The sequence below is a fragment of the Oncorhynchus masou genome, chromosome 21, assembly GCF_036934945.1.
Source record: "Oncorhynchus masou masou isolate Uvic2021 chromosome 21, UVic_Omas_1.1, whole genome shotgun sequence".
NCBI lineage: Eukaryota > Metazoa > Chordata > Actinopteri > Salmoniformes > Salmonidae > Oncorhynchus > Oncorhynchus masou.
In genome coordinates this window covers 3,366,712-3,387,165 of record NC_088232.1, presented here as the reverse complement: position 1 = coordinate 3,387,165, position 20,454 = coordinate 3,366,712, and the positions used below count along the sequence as shown (strand labels likewise).

The following is a 20,454-nucleotide window of genomic DNA, read 5'->3' as shown; positions in this document are numbered from 1 at the left end:
AGAGAACTAGGCTATACGGCATTTGTATAATCAGCTGGCATGTATGGCAGGGATTAGAACCTGGTACCAACGTGGTACCAGGTTGACTTTCCAAGACATTAGTTGGCCTACACTGACTATGACCTGCGATGGCTTGGCTGATTCTGCTACGACTCTCTCTTTCCACTTTCTGTTGTCCACCTATTTACTGATGTTAACAGATGGAAAATGCCGCTCTTTAAAACAGCCAATTACCAGGGAAATGCTTCACTGTCGGCCACGCACATAGAAGGCCATGGTACACTGAGTTTTCCCCTTTCAAAACACGAAGTAACAAATGGGTCATTGAAGTACAACAGCCGCAACACCACCTTTGTCTCAGGTTGGACGTTTACCCGCATCTATTTTTGTTGTAAAGTTTTAAGTTTAATAAAGTTTTTCAATTAAATTACAATGTTTTACGCCGTGACACCTTGCAACCCCTTTATCATTGATAGTAACATTATACAGTATTTATTGTCAACATCCCAGCCATTGAGATTCCTTCCTCAAACAACAAAATCATTGGTGTTACAGCGAAGGCTCCACTATTTATGACAAATTATACTGCTGTTTATCCATTTAGCACTTAAGGGAAGAACTTTACAACATTTCAGCTCATCTTCCCCTTGACTTGTGCAGACAAACACAACCCGGAGTAGCTAAGCTAGTGTGTAGGATTTTTTTTTTACACTAGTGTCTGTGATCTCTGCAGACATCCCAACTTGTCTAGAAGCTAGTTTTAGGATGGTCTGTTTGTCCCTCAACAACACTGACACCAAAGGGAGGAGGGTCTCTTCTTCTGTTCTCTCCCTCGTGCAGCCCTGAGGTTCTCACCGCTGAGGAAGTCGTTTTTATGAACTGTTATCCTTTCGCTCAATCTCTCTAACACCATGACATAACTTGGGCCGAGGTAATGTACACAATAATGGGGGAGACGGGGGTAAATCCATCAGGTGGTCGTAAATTCACGCCTGGCACTTTTGTGTGCACGGATTACACTGCTCTGGGCGATAATGGCTGGATGGCTGGCCCGTGCACATACGCACACAGAACCACACACACACGTACATAAACACACACACGCACACATACACACACACATTTAAACAGTTTATTCCATGGCCTGCATACACACCATTCATGTCAGCCATTGAGCATGTTTGGGATGCTCTGGATCGACGTGTACGACGGCGCGTTCCAGTTCCCGCCAATATCCAGCAACATCGCACAGCCACTGAGGGGTGGGACCACATTCCACAGGCCACAATCAACAGCCTGATCAACTCTATACGAAAGAGATGTCGTGCTGCATGAGGCAAATGGTGGTAACAGCAGATACTGACTGGTTTTCTGATCCACGCCCCTACCTTTTTTTTAAGGTATCTGTGACAAACGGATGAATATCTGTATTCCCAGTCGTGTAAAATTCATAGATTAGGGCCTAATGAATGTATTTAAATTGACTGTAACTCAGCAAAATCTTTAAAATTGTTGTGTGTTGCATTTATGTTTTTGTTCAGTGTATATACATACACACACACACACACACACACACACACACACACACACTCACACACACACACACACACACACACACACACACACACACACACACGCATACATGATATGCAGTGTTTTTTCACTCTTAATAAACCTCCTTGCCCACAAACGTTTACACAATACACACATAATGGCCAAATAACAGTGTAGAAATGTCTGTGGGATACCTGTGGTTTGACTAGTGTCAAAGGTTTATCTCAGAGTAATTCCACTGTCTTGCTCTCAGCCCTCTGAGTAAAAGGCTGTGTGAACTCTGACTCACGGTGTTATTGGTCATGGGGTACACTCTTAGAAGAAAGGGTTCCAAAAGGCTTATTCGGCTATCCCCATAGGAGAACCCGCTTTTTGGTTCCAGGTAGAGAAAAAGAGAGAGAGCGAGAAAGCAAGAAATTGTAGATTACTTTATCGCTGACCTCAACCCAGAGTCTCTCAGAGCGTTCACATTTAGCCCACTAACAGCCCTATCAGATCACAGCCAGATCACAGTCTACCTGAACAGAGCAATACTCAATTATGAGGCATCAAAGCCAAAGGAACTATAGTAAGAAATGCTATAGATGGAAGGAAAGTAGTGTAGAAACCAACTAAAAAACAATTAGCCAACAATAAATTCAATGCCTTTTAGACAACGTCCTGGACAAAGCATTTCACTGTAATAGTGAAGGTGTGAACTTGGCAGTAGAAAGCCTAAACAGTAAGAATGACCTTTCAGCTTCCCTATCAAATCAAAAAAATTCAAGCAGACAACATAAGAAAACTAACAATGACAAATGGTTTGATGAAGAATGCAAAAACCTAAGAAAGAAATTGAAAAACCTTTCCAACCAACAACATAGAGACCCAGAAAAGCTGAGTCTACGCCTTCACTATGGGGAATCACTAAAACAATACAGAAATACACTACGGAAAAAGAATGAACAGCATATCAGAAATCAGCTCAATGTAATTGAAGAATTCATAGAATCTAACCACTTCTGGGAAAATTGGAAAACACTAAACAAACAAGAACATGAAGACTTATCGATCCAAACTGAGATCTTTTTGGTTCTATAACAAAGAACATACAGCAAAAACATATTCATGATCAATTACAAATCTGAGAATCAGCTATTAAAGTCTACCAGAACCCACTGGATTCTCAAATTACATTGAATGAACTAGAGGACAATGGTGTTGATGATATCCTAAATTAAATTCTAAATATGCAGACCACAAATTCCAATTGGCTATATTTAAACTCTTTAACATCATCCTCAGCTCTGGTATCTTCCCCAATATTTGGAATAAAGAACAAACCACAATAGTGGAGACAAATTTGACCCCAATAACTACTGCGTGATATGCGTCAACAGCAACCTTGGGAAAATCCTCTGCATTATCATTAACACCAGACTCGTACATTTCCTCAGTGAAAACAATGTACTGAGCAAATGTCAAATTGGCTTTTTACCAAATTACCATATGACAGACCACATATTGCACACCCTAATTGACAAACAAACAAACCAAAACAAAGGCAAAGTCTTCTCATGCTTTGTTGACTTCAAAAAGGCTTTGGACTCAATTTGGCATGAGGGTCTGCTATACAAATTGATGGAAAATGGTGTTGGAGGAAAAACATACAACATTATAAAATCCATGAACACAAACAACATTTGTGTGGTTAAAATTGGCAAAAAACACACATTTCTTTCCAAGGGCCGTGGGGTGAGACAGGGATGCAGCTTCAACCCCACCCTCTTCAACATATATATCAACAAATTGGCAAGGGCACTAGAACAGTCTGTAGCACCCGGCCTCGCCCTAGTCAAAAGTCTACTGTTTGCTGATATTCTGGTGCTTCTGTCCCCAATCAAGGAGGGCCTACAGCAGCACCTAGATCTTCTGCACAGATTCTGTCAGACCAGGATCTAAAAATAATGGTGTTCCAAAAAAGGTCCAGCTGCCAGGACAACAAATACAAATTCCATCTAGACACCGTTGCCCCTAGAGCACACAAAAAACTATACATACTTCTGCCTAAACATCAGCGCTCTAAGAGACAAGGCAAGAAGGGCCATCTATGCCATCAACCCAATGGCCTTTATGGTTGTGAGGTCTGGGGTCCGCTCACCAACCAAGAATTCACAAAATGGGACAAATCTCAAATTGAGGCTCCGTATGCAGAATTATGCAAAAAGATCCTCTGTATACAATGGAAAACACCAAATAATACATGCAGAGCAGAATGAGGCCAATACCCACTAATTATCCAAATCCAGAAAAGAGCAGTTAAATTCTACAACCACCAAAAAGGAAGCGATTCCCAAACCTTCCATAACAAAGCCATCACCTACAAAGACATGAACCTGGAGAAGAGTCCCCTTAGCAAGCTGGTCCTGGGGCTCTGTTCACAAACACAAACAGACCCCACAGAGCCCCAGGACAGCAACACAATTAGACACAACCAAATCATGAGGAAACAAAAAGATACATTGGAAAGAATTAACAACAAAAAACACAGAGCAAACTAGAATGTACACAGTGGCAGAATACTTGACCACTGTGACTGACTAACCCAAAATTAAGGAAGTCTTTGACTATGTACAGACCCAGTGAGCATAGCCTTGCTATTGAGAAAGGTCGCCGTAGGTAGACCTGGCTCTCAAGAGAAGACAGGCTATGTGCACACTGCCCACAAAATGAGGTGGAAACTGAGCTGCATTGAATTGAAAGAGAGAGAGAGAGAGAGAGATGGCAAACTTCCGCAATTCACACAGACAGTAGTGTGTAGTATGTAGGGATGATCAATGAGGTGATGGGGGAGAACAGGTGATGAGTGACGGGGGCTAAGGAAGTGATGATTACTACAGATAACTATTATGGATGAGAGAGAAGGGAGGACAGAGGAGAGGAGAAGGGAGTTGTTGAAGGAAAATAGAGAGTTCCCAAAACAGGAGTTGTTTAATTGTATATCTTCGCAGGAGAGCGGGAGGGAGGGAGGGAGAAACATTTTTGTTCCAGGTAGAACCCTTTTGGGTTCCATGTAGAACCCTTTGTGGAAAGCAACCAAAAGCGTTCTCCTATAGGGCTAGCCAAAGAACCCTTTTATGTTCTAGATATCACCTTTTTTTCTAAGCGAGTAAGCTAGAAGAGGCCAGGGGAGGTAATATGTCTTATGGGAGACCTGAGAGAAGCAGTCTGAGAGTGACTGTCTGGAGAGAGAGAGAGAGAGAGAGAGAGAGAGAGAGAGAGCGAGAGAGAGAGATGTTTAATTGTATATCTTAGCAGCAAAGAAGGGAGGAAGAGAAGAGAGGAGGAGGGTGTCTGTCTAGTCAGGTTAATGTGATGAAGCACACGCTGAGCATCTCCCCTCCCTAAGATCTCTAGAGTCTAATGTGCCTTGGCTACACTCTGGAGCCAGAAAAACACCGGCCCTGTTCCATCCATCCATCCATTCCTCCCTCCCTCCATTCCTCCCTCCATCGGTGCGATCACGTTTAATATGAGGAGAAGGCTGCAGTAATTATGCATCAGATGCATTAAAAACACATCAATGAGCTGTGAAAGCCCATAATAACACACTAATGCCTGTTTGTTTTCATTCAGGGAAGAGAGAGAGAGGAGAGGAGGGGTTTGGAAAGATTCATTCCACACACACACAATGGTGGACTTTTCCGAACTAAACCAGGACGACAAGCAGGCCCCAAGGATGAAAATCCCAACCAGACAGATGCTTCACACACACCAGAAGGGAAACAACCACTATTAGTGAATGACCCTCAATTGTATCACACACACACACACACACACACTAGTACCTACACAATGTGAATTCTCTGTGTAATATGTTCCATACATAGTGAAACAGGTTGGTATTTTAGTTGGAATAACATAAACAGTGCCAGATGAGGACGTAGTGTAGTGAAACTGAAGGTAGTGGAAATCCTAAAAATCCCACTGTGCCAGGTCACACTCGTACCGGATGAGAGTAGAAGACAGTGGTCAAGAACCAACAGGGATGGAGAGAGAGAGAGAGAGAGAGAGAGAGAGCGAGAGGGGAGAGAGGGTGAGGAGGGAGGGGAGAGAGGTAGAGGGGGAGGGGAGAGAGGGGAGAGAGGGAGGGGAAACTGAGTGTGTGTGTGTGTGTGTGTGGTGTGCATGAGTGGGTGTGTGATTAACAGGGTCTCAGCCAGTGACTTCACACCATTCCAACATGCCAATTGTGTCTTAGTGGTGGTCCTGTCTGTCAGCCTTACAGGTGTATACCAGTCAGTGCAGAAAAAAACTCAAAACCGAATGGAAAACACAGAGGTCCAGCTTCGCTTGGAGTCAGCGGCATGTTGGGCCTTTAATGAGAGATGAATTGCAAACGAGGTCACCCTCCTAGTTGGTGCTTCCCATCAAGCATCTAGTGAAGCAGTGGCTGTTGAGTGTAACTCCACACTCTAATCCTGTAGCATTTCAATGAAAGTCAAATATTGAGTGAAATATGGAAATCGGTTAAATGATCTCAATGAATCTCTATGAACTCAATGATTGACACAACGTTTTGACTTCATTTAAATGTCATCATAAGTGCACATCCGTAACTCTGGTATTCATGTATGTAGGTACTGTCCAGCATAAATTCATAAGTTCAATGTTTGTAAGGCAAAATAAGAAAAAGTAATTGTTTTAGGGAAAACAGTTGCAGTCTATGACATGGTCAGCTAAACTAGCCTGGTCCCAGACCTCTTTGTATTGTCTTGCTAACTCCTATGGTCATTTTTGATACAACATTGATCATGGGAGTTGGCTACACAACACAAACAGGTCTGGGACCAGACTAAAGCTAAACAACCTTTCTTGTGTGTGAAATAGCCTGGTACGTGAGAGAGAGAGAGCTCACCCCGCTTCCCTGCATCATTAGTTATGGTGAAGAAGATTGATAAGAGAGGAGATGGGGGGGAACCACAACGTCAGATAGGAGCAGATTTAGGTCATTGTTGGCTGTACAACATGTACATGGTGCTGATGAGTACAACTTAGCACAACCCTTTTCCTCACATGAGTCAATTTTTCCCAAGCATAGACACACACACGGACATGTGCACGCAAACACGCACGCGCACACACAAACACGCACGCGCACAGGAAGTGACTACTACAACAAAGGAAACGGGGTTGTATTAATATCATCAAGGCTCAACAACAAATAAAATCTACAAATAAATAGCATTTTATTCACAGTTGAACACATCCACACCTTATGTATCGATTCAAAGAGAAACTAAAAGTTTGAAGAGAAAGCCACCGTAAGGAAAACAGTGGTGCTGAAAGTAACTGGCCAGATCCCACCTCCCTCCCCCCACACCCCGCCCAACCCCCACACCCCGCCCAACCCCCCACCCCCTCCCCCCCCACTCCCCACTCCCCACCAGTACAGTTAGAGTAGATGTATAAGAGGCTTCATGTTGTTTTGAGTCCAGACCAGTAATGGTGCACTACTACAACACTGCAAACATACTGTATGGTTCTGATTAGGACAGAACAGATTGGATTTGGAATGTCTTGCATAAACTGGTTAGTAGTATTGTGTTAGCCGGGAATCCTGAGTTATGAATCTCATTTGTCTCTCAAATGACCCCTGTGCTCGTTCAAAATGGCTGCTGTTACAGCCGGCTACCAGAAACTACAGAAGGTGAGCCCGAAGTGTGTGTATGTGTGTGTGTGTGTGTGTGTGTGTGTGTGTGTGTGTGTGTGTGTGTGTGTGTGTGTGTGTGTGTGTGTGTGTGTGTGTGTGTGTGTGTGTGTGTGTGTGTGTGTGTGTGTGTGTGTGTGTGTGTGTGTGTGTGCGTGTGTGTGTGTGTGTGTGTGTGTGTCAGAGGGAGACAGGAGGGGGTGAAATTGCTTTATTGAGCAGTAATAGCACATGAACACAATAAGACAAACAGTGATGAGAAACCAGACTCACAGACAGTCTTAGTAAATTAGTCTTCCACAACAGTATAATGATTTTTTCCCTCATTTCATTTTGCAGGAGATTGATTATGGATATTGGATAAACAAAAACTAGAAACAAGGGGGGTTCTGGGTAATGGCTGTTAGCGTTTGAACGTGAGTTGATAGCTTATAACTCGATCAGTTTGTGGGGATTACCATGTATGGGCTTGTTTGTCCGGACTTTGAAAGCAAAGAAGGATAATATCACTCATGTTGGATTTCCCCAATTCCCACACGTTGAAGCTGTACTCTCATTTTACCCTCTGTAGGGATTCTGTAAGGTTTCTATCTCCGGTGCTTAGCGGTGGACAATGAGAAAACGCCTGGCCGCAAAGCACAGTGAGCACAGTGGATTAACTATGTGTTTGGTGTCACCATGTCTCCCACACCTCAGGATTACACAATGAGATAGACACCCAGAGGACGATAGGAGGGACAATGGGAGAGAGGAGGAGAGGGAGTAGGGGGTGGAGGTTGGTGTGGGAGAGGTGAGGAGTACGGCTTTGAACCTGGCCCTTGGAGAGGGGGGGGGGGTGAGAGAAGAAAAGGGGTGAGTGATCAGAAGTGAGTGGTTATGGAAAGAAGAAGAGGAGGAAGAGGAGGAGGGGAGAGAGAGGACAAAAGTAGTGGGAAAGTCTATCCAAACACTGGACAGGGAGTGTAGATAAGGGTTAAATTGGAGTGGAAGAGGTGGAGAGGTACCGTAACACAACAGGCCCTGAGGATCAGACAGTCCTGCCCTCTCCTCTCTCCTTCATGGTTCTCCAGCAAGATCTGGCCTGAGAGAGCAAATGCAACCCATATTTATGTTTATTTCACTTTGTTTATTATCTAATTGACTTGCTTTGGCAATGTTAACATACATTTCCCATGCCAATAAAGCCCATAAATTGATATTAAAATTGAATTGAGAGAAAGAGACAGATAATCAGAGAGAGAGAGAGAGAATCAGAGAGAGAGAGAATCAGAGAGAGAGACAGAGATCATCAGAGACAGAGAAGATCAGAAAGAGACAAAGAGAGAGAGACAGAGACAGAGAGAGAGAGAGAGAGAGAGAGAGAGAGAGAGAGAGAGAGAGAATCAGAGAGGGAGACATATGAGAAAGATATATGGCAAACTTCAGCAATTCACACAGACAGTAGTGTGCAGTATGTAGGGATGATCAATGAGGTGATGGGGGAGAACAGGTGCTGAGTGACGGGGGCTAAGGAAGTGATGATTACTACAGATAACTATTATGGATGAGAGAGAAGGGAGGACAGATGAGAAGAGAAGGGAGTTGTTTGGCGGAAAAGAGAAAGTTCCCAAAACAGGTCTGACCCAATACAGGTAGTTCGACAGACATGTTTGACTTCAGTCATTGTTTATGATATTTCATCTTTTAAGGGAAAACGATGTATCATATTATGTGTACAAATGTGTGAACGGGATAGATGGATTTTGCTAAGTGTTTCATGGTAGGATCCTTTTGCTTATGAATTGTGATCGAGTTGGATTTTGAGTTTATTGATTTTTACTCACAGATAAAACTGAGGAGATGCAGAATTAACATCATAAGAAAATAGCTAAACACTAACTTAAGTGGTTTCCAGTCACGCAATGCTACCCTAGCCATGTTCACCTCCTTGAGCTACCTGACCAGCACTGGCCTCACTACTGACTGACTATAGCAGAGATAATGTGTTGGAGTGTGGGAGAATAACTGCCCGTGCAGCTCTGTCTCACTATATGGATTCTACACATTCACAATATGAGGAGAGAACTTATCGCATCCTATATACAATTTCCCGTTGTACATTACACGGTGATTTTATAGATTTATTTGAGTGTTTACAGTCTTTAATCAATGTCTTTTGCAAATAAAATGTCGAACAAAAAAGAGGGATTCTATGAATCACTATGTTTGCCGTTTTGAAAGGGGGGAAATTGAATTAACTGTTAGTTGAGTGGTTTGAATAAATAAAAACGTTTTGATTGTTAGTCTTCTCAATATTATCATTGGTTCTCTGTTGAATGACGTGCTCGTTTTCCTTTGTTTTAAAATATGAATACATTAAAAGTTTATTCCTGCATTATATGTCATGTTGTCAAACGTTTGCCACGATGTGTGTGCTATTCAACATCTTTCTAACGTTAATATTTCGACAACCACTTAACTATTACTCATGTTCTTATGTATAATTTATAATGAATTAGTAATTGCACAGTGAACACGAGCCAGGCCCTGGGCTTTATGAGGAAAGGTAAACAATAGTTATATCACTTTGGCCTAATCAGAGATGTAAAAAAGAAAAGACAAAACACGTATTTTAAATGGCCTGATTAAAATATAATGCATTAATGTGCATTATGTATAAGAGGGTCTATATTAGGACCTAAAGTAAAAATGCAATTCAATTTCATTTAGGCTAGCTAGCCTGCATGAGCACAATGCCAAGGATCTCCGCATGATCCCTCTGATGTTTCGCATCAAGCCTTTTGTTCCCAATAAATGAACTTTCTCACTTCGTCCCCCTGTATATTAGACATGACAAGCATTCGCAATAACAAGCGCCAAGCATTTCAAAGCGTATTTATGGGATTTAAAAGGTGGTTCTAAATGGCTGTAATTCATACGAGCAGGTGAGTTGTATTAAAATCTCGTAAAAGTCCCTTAAATCCAGCTTTTAGCCTGTTCTCTATCAGTCGACATATCGGATGAGCTTAATGCTGAAATAAATTAAGTTAAGGCGGTTGTTACGCTTAGCTTCTTAGGCCTGCCTGTATTAGGCTATAGCTCAGACCATTGCTGCTGTTATGGGTCATGACGAAGAGAGAGAGGTGATGTGAGCTTGTTACTGGGGTCAACAACGATAACGGTGAGCCCTGCTGTAAATCCAACCAACGGGACATGGCTGGATTGGGCACATTTTTGGAAATAGCCAAATGGTTCGGTAATGAGACCTCATGAGAGCTTGTATGGAGGGGAAATGGAGAAGTGCCCGCTTTTCAGCCTATTTCACCTATTTTTGGGGCCTATAGTCCTATATGTAGCCTAGTGGTTAGAGCGTTGGACTAGTAACCGAAAGGTTGTAAGTTCAAATCCCCGAGCTGACAAGGTACAAGGTCTGTCGTTCTGCCCCTGAACAGGCAGTTAACCCACTGTTCCTAGGACGTCATTGAAAATAAAAATGTGTTCTTAACTGACTTGCCGAGTTAAATGAAGGAAAAAAAAATGTTGTAGGCCTATATGCAATTTTATACTAGTTTGTAGGTATTGTGGCCATCCAGGGATGTATTTTAGTATGTTTGTATTTTGAGGTTATTTGGGATGTCAAGAAATTCTCACAAAAAAATAATATTTATTTTTCAAGGTTTATAGCCCATCCTACAAAAATAACTGACATACTGTATGAGTACAGGATATCCGAATAACGTCTCAATATTGTCCTATAAAGGTTATGGGTTATTACCAAAACCTGTCAGATCTCTACATTTGTTTTGTTTGTTTTTACAGATTATTTTAGATTATCTTTGTAATGAAAATGGCTATATAAAATAAATATAGTATTATTACCATGACTAGGCAATACAGAACTATTATTATTTTACGTCGTATTATTTGGAAATGTCTACATTTGTCGGCTATTTCGCTTAATTGCATGGAAAAAAAGTGAGAGTTTTTGTTCATTTAATTTAATTGTCACGAAAATAGCACTCGCAATGACAATCCTCAATCGTCGGTTGAGTTCCGCCGAATGTATATCACCTTAATCAAGCACTTCTCTCACGCTCAAATATTTGGCTCTGCATAACTTGTATTTATTTACACGAAATTCAGTTTCAGTTTCAAAGGAAATCAGAGAGGAGAGGAGGGGTTTGCAACAGGAGTCTGAACAAGTGACCTATAGGCTAATTATGTGTCATTAACTGGAGACTGGACGTATCTAAATGACTTAAAGAACTTCCATTCAGCCAGATGAATTACACTCCACCACCCCCACATACAACACTTAAACAAATATAAATCATGGCCCTTCTGCCTTCCTTTTTGAGTTTGGGAAAAAAAAATTTTTTACACATTCTCTCTCTTTTTCTCTAGTCTGACACACATATCTAGGCTACACACACACACACACACACACACACACACACACACACACACACACACACACACACACACACACACACACACACACACACACACACACACACACTCACACTCACACACACACACACTCACACGCACACGTTCAACATGCGGTGTGTGGGCTGAATAAGATATGCCGAGGAATGTCCAAATGAAACAGCTCTTGTATGACAACTCGTTTATTCTGACCCCCATATGATCTGTAGTATTGTTCTACAGAATAACATGGGCTTTTACCTCATAGCAAATGTAATGGTTTCTCTGTGCAATCTAGTCAGTTTCGTTTACTAAGGCATCGTTAACGATGGAACACCCTTCTCCGAGTATTGGACTGTGTCAAAATACGCATTGTTCATTTTTAAGCCAATAGCCTCGACTACGTGTCAATTTCTTGAGTTACCATGCAATGATACACTTGGTTTTATGCCAATTGAGATTTCCATAAATACATATGGGCGTGACCATCAACAACCTCGAGTCTAAATAAAGGTTCAAATGAGCCCTGAAAAAAAAATTGTTGAGTATTTAAATGAATTGTTTACCTTATCAGCAATCTGTGCGAAACAGGCTTACTTTGCTTTAAATTGCGTCATCGGCTGGATTCTCCCTGGTCATTCAAGCCTATCGGTTTATGTATTGGCCTATTACAGTACTGGAGGAAGGTCCTACGAAGAGTAGAACCTAAGGTTAACCTCTCTATTATATTCACATTTGCCCCAAAATAATGCTATAATGAAATGGGCATTATTTATTTGCAATGTAATGAAGAATTACAATTTAATTTCACATAGATATATAGTGTTTATATGCTAATATAGCAAACGCAGCCAACATTCTAAAGCCAGTCAGTTGTTTCGACGGGTGAAATATATTATACAACAAAAACAAAATAAATGTCAAAGCTGTGGATATCATATGTTGTATTTAAAATATATATATATTTGATACATTGTGAGAATGGGCCAACATGATTCGATTACGTTTTGCCTCTCATTTTACTCTCAAAATGACTTTACGCATAGTTTGCTATCGAATTGATGGACGTTTAGCCAAGTGTGTAATGGTCGCAAATCGAGCAATAAAGCATGTCAGTTAATGCCAGTACATGTCGAAGAAGTGTATTATTTATTTCTACACAGATTAAATATTAATTGATTCTCTTGTTTGCTCTTCGCATCATGTTGTTGTTTATGTGACACAATGTAGGATCATGCAATGGATTTAATAATTGTTCTGCACGAGTAATATGGACTGTGACCAATAGGCCAATAATGCGCTTGGTTTATTGATAAGGGACTTGGCCTACTTGAGACAGATAAAATATAGGCTTTTAATATGAATATGACAAAGTGTCAGATGTGAAAATCATAGGCTACTGTGGATAATATTCCTGTTAAACGATATCGAATCGCCTTTCCATGCGCGTACAAGAAATGCCTTGCTGCATTGATGACCGAAATAATCGACCCTAGTGACATATCCCACAAAATGATGTAGGCCTATTTCCTTGAAAGCTAACTTTTACATCAAGACAAGACGAGTTTCATGAATAAACTAATCAATCATGCGTTTGACGTTTAGGCCTTCGTATGTTTTGTTGTTGCTGAGTACAATCAAACGTGCAAACCACAAATAGTAATAGCCTACCACTAATCATTGGCCTATTATTCTTAAAATTAGCCTACAACAGCCCACTAACGCTGACATTTAAAGGCAAAAAACGTCCATACCTCACATTTTGTTGATGATTTTATCATTTCAATAGTCTAATTAGGCGGTGTATGGATTTTTCACAATCTTATTGTCATTAATAAAATATGTCGAGGCTGCCAATGCTTAAGAGGGGCCATTGAAATTTAGGAGCGTAAACACCCAGCAATGTAGGTTATGTCCCTCCTCCTCTAAGACGTGATTGGCTCAGAGTGGTCTTGACGACATATATTAACCCAAGTCGTTCTAAAGATGAAGCTGTGACATGGAGATCAAACGGATGAATTCTGGTTGTGTGCTCAACTGAAAGGCTGTGTATTGCGTGCAGTGCACACTATAGCAGCTGGGATCTAGAACTTTTTTGTTATCTGACGCCCTATTCAATGAATTTGGTCTGGAATCCATAAAGAGTTTGGAGGGGAAAAGCGCGACCCGAAGTGTTTGAGGACGCAGTTCATCAGGCGAAACATGCACTGTCTGCCTCCTTAATGGACAAGAAGGAACTTTCTCACGTTGGGAATGGACAAATAGAGAAATACGTGTAAGTAGCTGACAACATTCTTCTATATTCCACACCATAGACCAGCAAAACTGAAAAAATAACGTCTAAAAACTCATGCATTGCTGAAGTTTCGTTTAGGTGTCTATATTGGACAAATATAAATAGCAGTGCTTTTCAAATGACCAACTGAACCAAGTTACTTTTTATGAGAATAGCCTATTTCCCTAAAATATTTTGGAGAACCTGACATTAATCGGAGAGCGCGAACGCGTATTCGTTTCGTGGTTCGTTAGTAGCACAGTTTTTGGTCTACTGCTGTGTCGCCATGAGTTTAGTTGGTGGATTCCCTCACCATCCGGTGATGCATCATGACGGCTACTCCTTTGCGGCAGCAGCAGCTGCAAGCCGCTGCCACGAAGAGAACCCCTACTTCCACGGTTGGCTGATAAGCCATCCGGAGATGTCTCCCCCAGACTACAGTATGGCACCCTCGTACAGCCCCGACTACTCCACCGGGGGCCCGGCGTTAGACCACGCACACTACGGAGGTGGTATCCCCGGGGCTGGCGTCGCTGGGATCGGGATGGGACCTCGGCCGGTGAAACGGAGACCTACGGCAAACCGAAAGGAGAGGCGCAGGACTCAGAGCATCAACAGCGCCTTCTCGGAGCTCAGGGATTGCATTCCTAATGTTCCTGCGGATACTAAACTGTCCAAAATAAAGACCCTCAGGTTGGCTACCAGTTATATCGCCTACCTCATGGACATTCTGGACAAGGACGAGCAGAACGGCGACGCAGAGGCCTTCAAAGCGGACTTCAAAAAGACAGAAGCAAAGGAGGAGAGGAGAAAGAAAGAAGTGGTAAGACAAATTCATAATTTCAGTTATCCATACTTGTGCAAACATGGAGTAGCCTCCTGCAAGGCTTGACATTTTAGATCTGACATTTGCTTATTATCTAGGTTTGTAGTAGCCTATGCTATGAAACTCAATAGGCTACAAAGGCATATAATATCTTGACATAAGCGACCAAAATACTGGTTTTATGGAGACAAGGTTGCTAAATGATACCTGTTCTAAACCGGCTTTATAAAATACTGTAAATATATTATAATTTTCATAATAATATAGTAATAACAACTTCAGGCTCCCACACCACAGTAGGCCAAATAACAGCCTTGAATACCGGAGAGGAGTGGTGATAAGCGGCAAGAAAGTAGTATTTCTCGACAACAATAACATACATCTGATTTGTCCTTGTTTCCAACAGAATGACGTTTTGAAAAACACAGCGAGCAGCAATGACAAGAAAACCAAAGGAAGGACTGGTTGGCCGCAGCATGTCTGGGCTTTGGAACTCAAACAGTGAATATCCTTCTTATCCTCTCAAAAAAAGACTTGAAATGGTGAAAAAGTCTTCTTCTAGACTTGTATTTGTACTCTCACGTTATTTAATGGAATATTTATGTGCAATTGCCGCTACGGAGAGTGGATATTTGAAGAAAAAAAAACATTCCATTTTTAAGAGGAGGAGATACAACACCCTTTGGTAAGGGACTTTGTCATTGTCTGATGTTGTTGGTTGGATGTTTGTTGTTGTCCCAAGAGTAAACCAAACAGAAATATTGGACACTATGGTGTATGTGAAGTCATTCTCAATCTATCCCTATCTCTCTTTCTATCTCCATCTCTCTTTGGATATAAATACCAATGGTTTTTGGCTGATGTCGTGGATGCAGTTCAAGCAAATGTTTTATTTGAAAAAAAAAGCAATGAAGTGTTATGTTGTCATTTTTGTGGTCGTATTCAGTATTTGATAGTGTTTTAAACAACTGTTTAGTCCACTCAATTGCACTTCCGTCCAGAGACGTGGAATTTAAATAATATTTGAGATGTAAACAATGTAATTAATTCAATAAACCACTGTTTTTTTTAAAACAAAGTCAACCAACTTGTTGCATAATTAAAGTGAAAATACGAGGCAGACTTTAAAGAGTTTATTCTATACCAAACTCATTCAATGTAAAATATCGCTTGCAAGGTATGACATATTCTTCAAAAAAAACATTTGAGTCTTAGTAGACAAGTAGCTTTTTCCCTCGAATAGAAATACAAGTATTATATAGCTATAGTAAAAAATGAAATCATGCATGTTCTGTTTGATTAGAGGAAGCCTAGGCCTAGGCTTGCTTGGGCTCTCCCTTCCCGAGTCCTGTCAAACAGCACTCACGCGATACATCCACAACAGCTCCTCAAGTAGAAACAGAAACATTCCCAAGCGCAGGAGAAACTGTCTGTGTCGTGTTTGTAGCCTATTAGAACATGCGGGTTCCGACATAGGTGATCGTGTAGGAGATAAATATAGTCTTAAGAAACAGCTTACAATGAAACTAAATATATATTTGGGCGGACAGAAGATTCATGTGTAGTGCGCAAGACGAATAATTACTTTGTGGTCTTTTCGGTCAGCAATAACCTGCCATAAGGGTAAATCATAGTATTGTTTACGTCAAACGTATGTTCATGGAGGCTATGACCAATTCAACAGAATCACCTGGAAATGTATCCATGCTTCAACAACATGCAACACAGCTCATTGTTGTCATGTTCCTCCTTGATTATAGGCATCTTATTATTATCACGAGTATTGACGTATTGTATTATTAGTAGGCTGTTGTTACAGACTGTTATTATTAGCCCTATCATTTAGATGATTGCTATTACATGCTAATTCCTCATTAACAGCCCTGCTAGTAGTGTAATATTGGTACCTATAGGCTAGTATCGTTGTTGTTGTTATTCAATATCACCAGGATTAAATAAACAAATAGACTAGGCGCACACTACTAGGCTGCACTATCTTGACTATAAGAATTGTAGGCCTACTAATAGGATAGTATAGTGGAATAATTACTCAACATTGAGACCACCGAGTTGACCACAATTGTTATATACTCAACATTAACAACGTGTATTATTTATTGCTGCTAGTGACTCCATGTTCCATGTTATAAAGTGATTCTCTATTATAAACATTTTTCTAGTAACTGCATAATAGCTATAGGCCACTCTAATTTGATGGTCTAAGTAAAAAAAAATAGCCTTTCTTTAGGCTCCATGACCAACCCTTCTAAAGATGTAAACATAGTGGCAGAAATAGCATATATAGGCTTGAAATTCCATTGGTTAATTATGGCATTCCACTCTTCTCGCCCAAAACACAAGAGGACGAGACAGAGCGGAGCCGGGAAAAATGTGGATTTTGACGTTAAAAGCTGGTTGGTCCGAGGAAGGTAGATTGTCGAGGCTCGAGAGAGGGCCCAGCTATCGGATGTTCGTGTGATTGATAGCTTGCCTATCAAAATGCGGCGCTGAAGTGCCTTTTAGGGTTGGGGGTTGAGGGCGGACGATGAAACCTGTAGCCTTTGCATAAAATAATGTTGGATATGACTAATATCCTACTTCTATTGTTCTATAAATAGGTTAGATCATTTTGTTTTGAAATGCACGTCACTAATCAAACATTACAACGAAAAAAAAAAAAAACATTACGTCTACAGTCTACTTTTCACTTATCAATGTGTGTCAGCTGCGCAATTATAGACTTGGCCTGCAACATAAAAAGCCTGTAACATAACATTTTGTATTTCACATGTCTATTTCACACTTTTGCCCACTGCATCACAGCTTGGTAAATATTTATTAGATAGTAGACTAGATTTAAACTGCCCTAAGAATAATCGTTACTTGTCCTTTGAATGCATGGTTGGTGAGTAAACAGACCTCAGATATGCTACAACAGACCAAAGGATTCTTCACGAGAAGCTATGCAATTAAAGTGACATCTACAGCAACGTAAATCAGAAGAGGATTGGACACGCCGAAGATTTACAGTCCATCCGATTGCATTAGATAATTGTAACATGAAATTGGCTCGTTTCACGAGTCCGAAGTATGATCATTATGAATCATTTGTTGTCTGTCCGTGTCAAGATGGCGTCCGAAATAGTATCAACTGGCTGTCGTGATAAAGAGGTGAAACTGACCTGCTGCTGTATTATTTATAGAAGGATACAACTCATATGCCAACTCATAGACCTGTAGGCTGCCATTTTCAGCCGATTGAGCTCACCATCCTCTGTTTTCAGCCGATTGAGCTCACCATCCTCTGTTTTCAGCCGATTGAGCTCACCATCCTCAAATCAGTGTAAATACAGTAGGAAGCAATAACCTGGTCCAATGTGCCAATCAAATGTGCTACGTTTTGATTAATCCTCTGTGCTAAACCAAAATAATATAGTTTGCAGGATGGCTAGTATGCCTCGGCCTACAATATCAAAGCGTTTAATTTCCTTAATTGCGCACCGCATACGATCAAAATGAGTGTGTATGGGTCAATACTGTTCTTTGTTCTCTTGTTTAATTCCCTCTAATAACGGCTGTGGACTGGACTTACAACATGATAGACTTCTCTAAGTGTGGAATAAGATTTTTCCCTGGTATTACAAACATCTGCGAACAATTACTTCATAAAAACCCTCCTACCCAGTTTTTTTCTCCCTGCAGTCTCAACGAGGGCGGGTAGACATGTTGACGTCGGATCAGATGGTTCGAAGCTATCCTGCTGCAACACTGAACGTAATGACGCGGTGCGTTCCACTCGCAATCTGGAAACAAGATCATTCTTAATGCATTTTTTCTATCAAACCCATATAGGAAAACTATGGCATCAATTAATTGACAAAGAAGTATGTCAGTATGCAGGGTTATGCATGTATTTGTATTTTAAGGAGAGACAGGCCTAGACTATTTCAATCCTGAATATTCATGCGTACATTTTTGTTTTACACATAATGAGAGTTATTACGCATACACCTAGAATTTGGCCACAACTAAAAAAAAACATATGGCCACATCTTTATTGAGTATTTAACAGACACATTAAGACCAACAGAATATACTGAACTAATAAGCTGAAGAATATGCCAGCACAATACATAAGAGCATTTTCCGACAATACAACCCACTGGGCACAGACATCAGTTCAACGTCTAGCTTTCAACGTGAAATCAACAAAAAAATGTCACCAGGTCATTTAGGTTAAAAGTTGGGTGAAAAAAATACGAAAATCCCTGATGTTGATTACTTTTTTAATTTCCAATCAGTTTTCCACCGGATTCATCAATGTTTTTTTGTTGTTGGTTGAAATGACAAATAACGTGGAATCAAACAGTTTTTGCCCAGTGTTAGATGTTAGATGAAATCATGTTCATGTCTCAAGTTCAGTTCCATAAGACTGAGTGGCATGGGTTATCAGTGTTTTCAAAAGCATCAACTGGCACTACAAATTGACTTTCAACAATGCATCGCTGTTACATAAATATATAACATTTAGGCAAGATGAAGGATGCATGTCGAGACTGCAAGTGGAAATATTACTCGGTCAAGAGAATGACTTTATTCACCATGATAATTCAATGGATGGGTAAAATCACGGCCTATATGCAACAACTAATGAACAAACAAACAAATATTTGCATCCTTCAGTGTGAAACAACATTGCAGAATGGTTGTTGTTGCTTCACGTTTGCCGCGCAAAAAGATGGTAACTTTTTAGAGATCGTGAAACCAGTTCGAGTCCAGAAGCATCTCTGGACTTGTGTGACCAGAATATTCCGCGACGCTTATCTATATGCCATCTCCAACCATAGCAAATAATACGTAAAATATATCCCCAAAAACAGACAACGGACCTGACAACAATTGGCCTTTACGCAAAACCTCTTATATGCCTACTTTTACGCGCAATGTTGTGCGGAAGACCAGGCCTGTGCCCTTGTGTTGCTGTCAGTTGTGACAGTTCCCAGATGGGGCCTGCTACTGTATGTGAGATTGAGTTTCTCACAAAAAAACTCCCTCTCCATCCAAACCGTCCTCAAAAACCTTCTCCAGGCACAGGTCGGTGCGCCGGCTCCCAGGACAGAGGCTATGTTGTCTTGTCGAAAAGCCATGAGTGCTCGGCATGAAAGGAACCGCTCGGGGTCTCTGTATAGCCGAGGACATTATCAGGGGATGAGGAATCGACACGGGCTGTTGGAACACTGATGGTATTTCTTCCTATTAGAGGTCGTGGATATAACGAACCTTATCTAATCCATGGTAAGTAGCCTAAACTACGCGGATTCCTTCATTTGTTTTGAATACATTTCAAGTGACACTTGAATTAATTGTGATATGTATATTTTATTTTTGTTATAGAGGCTATTTCCTGTCTTGCTTACATGTGATGTACAGTTTTCAGTAACGGTGTTGATGGAAGTCAGTCAAAGTTGACTACGACGATGTAACTCCATAGTTATTGCATTGGCTACCATGTGGAGCGGTGTGCGCTTGTTTGCTTCGTTGTAAAGCCGCTCTGTTACCTTGTTATTATAATGCTAAGTATGCTACTCTGAAGTACCACTTTGACGCGTTATAACACTGTAATACTAATAGCCTAATAATAATCACCATCATAATAATAACCCGAATAATCAGAATAACAATCAGAATAATAACAATGCATTG

The 20,454-nt window shown here is 40.9% G+C and overlaps 1 protein-coding gene across 1 annotated transcript; it reads left to right on the top strand.

Annotated features, from left to right (window-relative positions):
* The first annotated feature begins 13,923 nt into the window (after positions 1-13,923).
* LOC135507590 (heart- and neural crest derivatives-expressed protein 2-like) lies at positions 13,924-15,834 on the top strand. Its single transcript, XM_064927130.1, has 2 exons — positions 13,924-14,748; positions 15,158-15,834. Exons 1-2 carry the CDS (start codon positions 14,212-14,214, stop codon positions 15,254-15,256), a joined length of 636 nt encoding a protein of 211 aa, XP_064783202.1. The 5' UTR covers positions 13,924-14,211; the 3' UTR covers positions 15,257-15,834.
* The last annotated feature ends 4,620 nt before the right edge of the window (positions 15,835-20,454 follow it).

What these genes read in the sequence shown, in the direction of transcription:
- LOC135507590 (XM_064927130.1), top strand. Translation starts at nt 14,212, where the DNA reads ATGAGTTTAGTTGGTGGATTCCCTCACCATCCGGTGATGCATCATGAC. An exon ending in AGAGGAGAAAGAAAGAAGTG is followed by an intron (nt 14,749 to 15,157) that starts GTAAGACAAATT and finishes TGTTTCCAACAG; the next exon opens with AATGACGTTTTGAAAAACAC.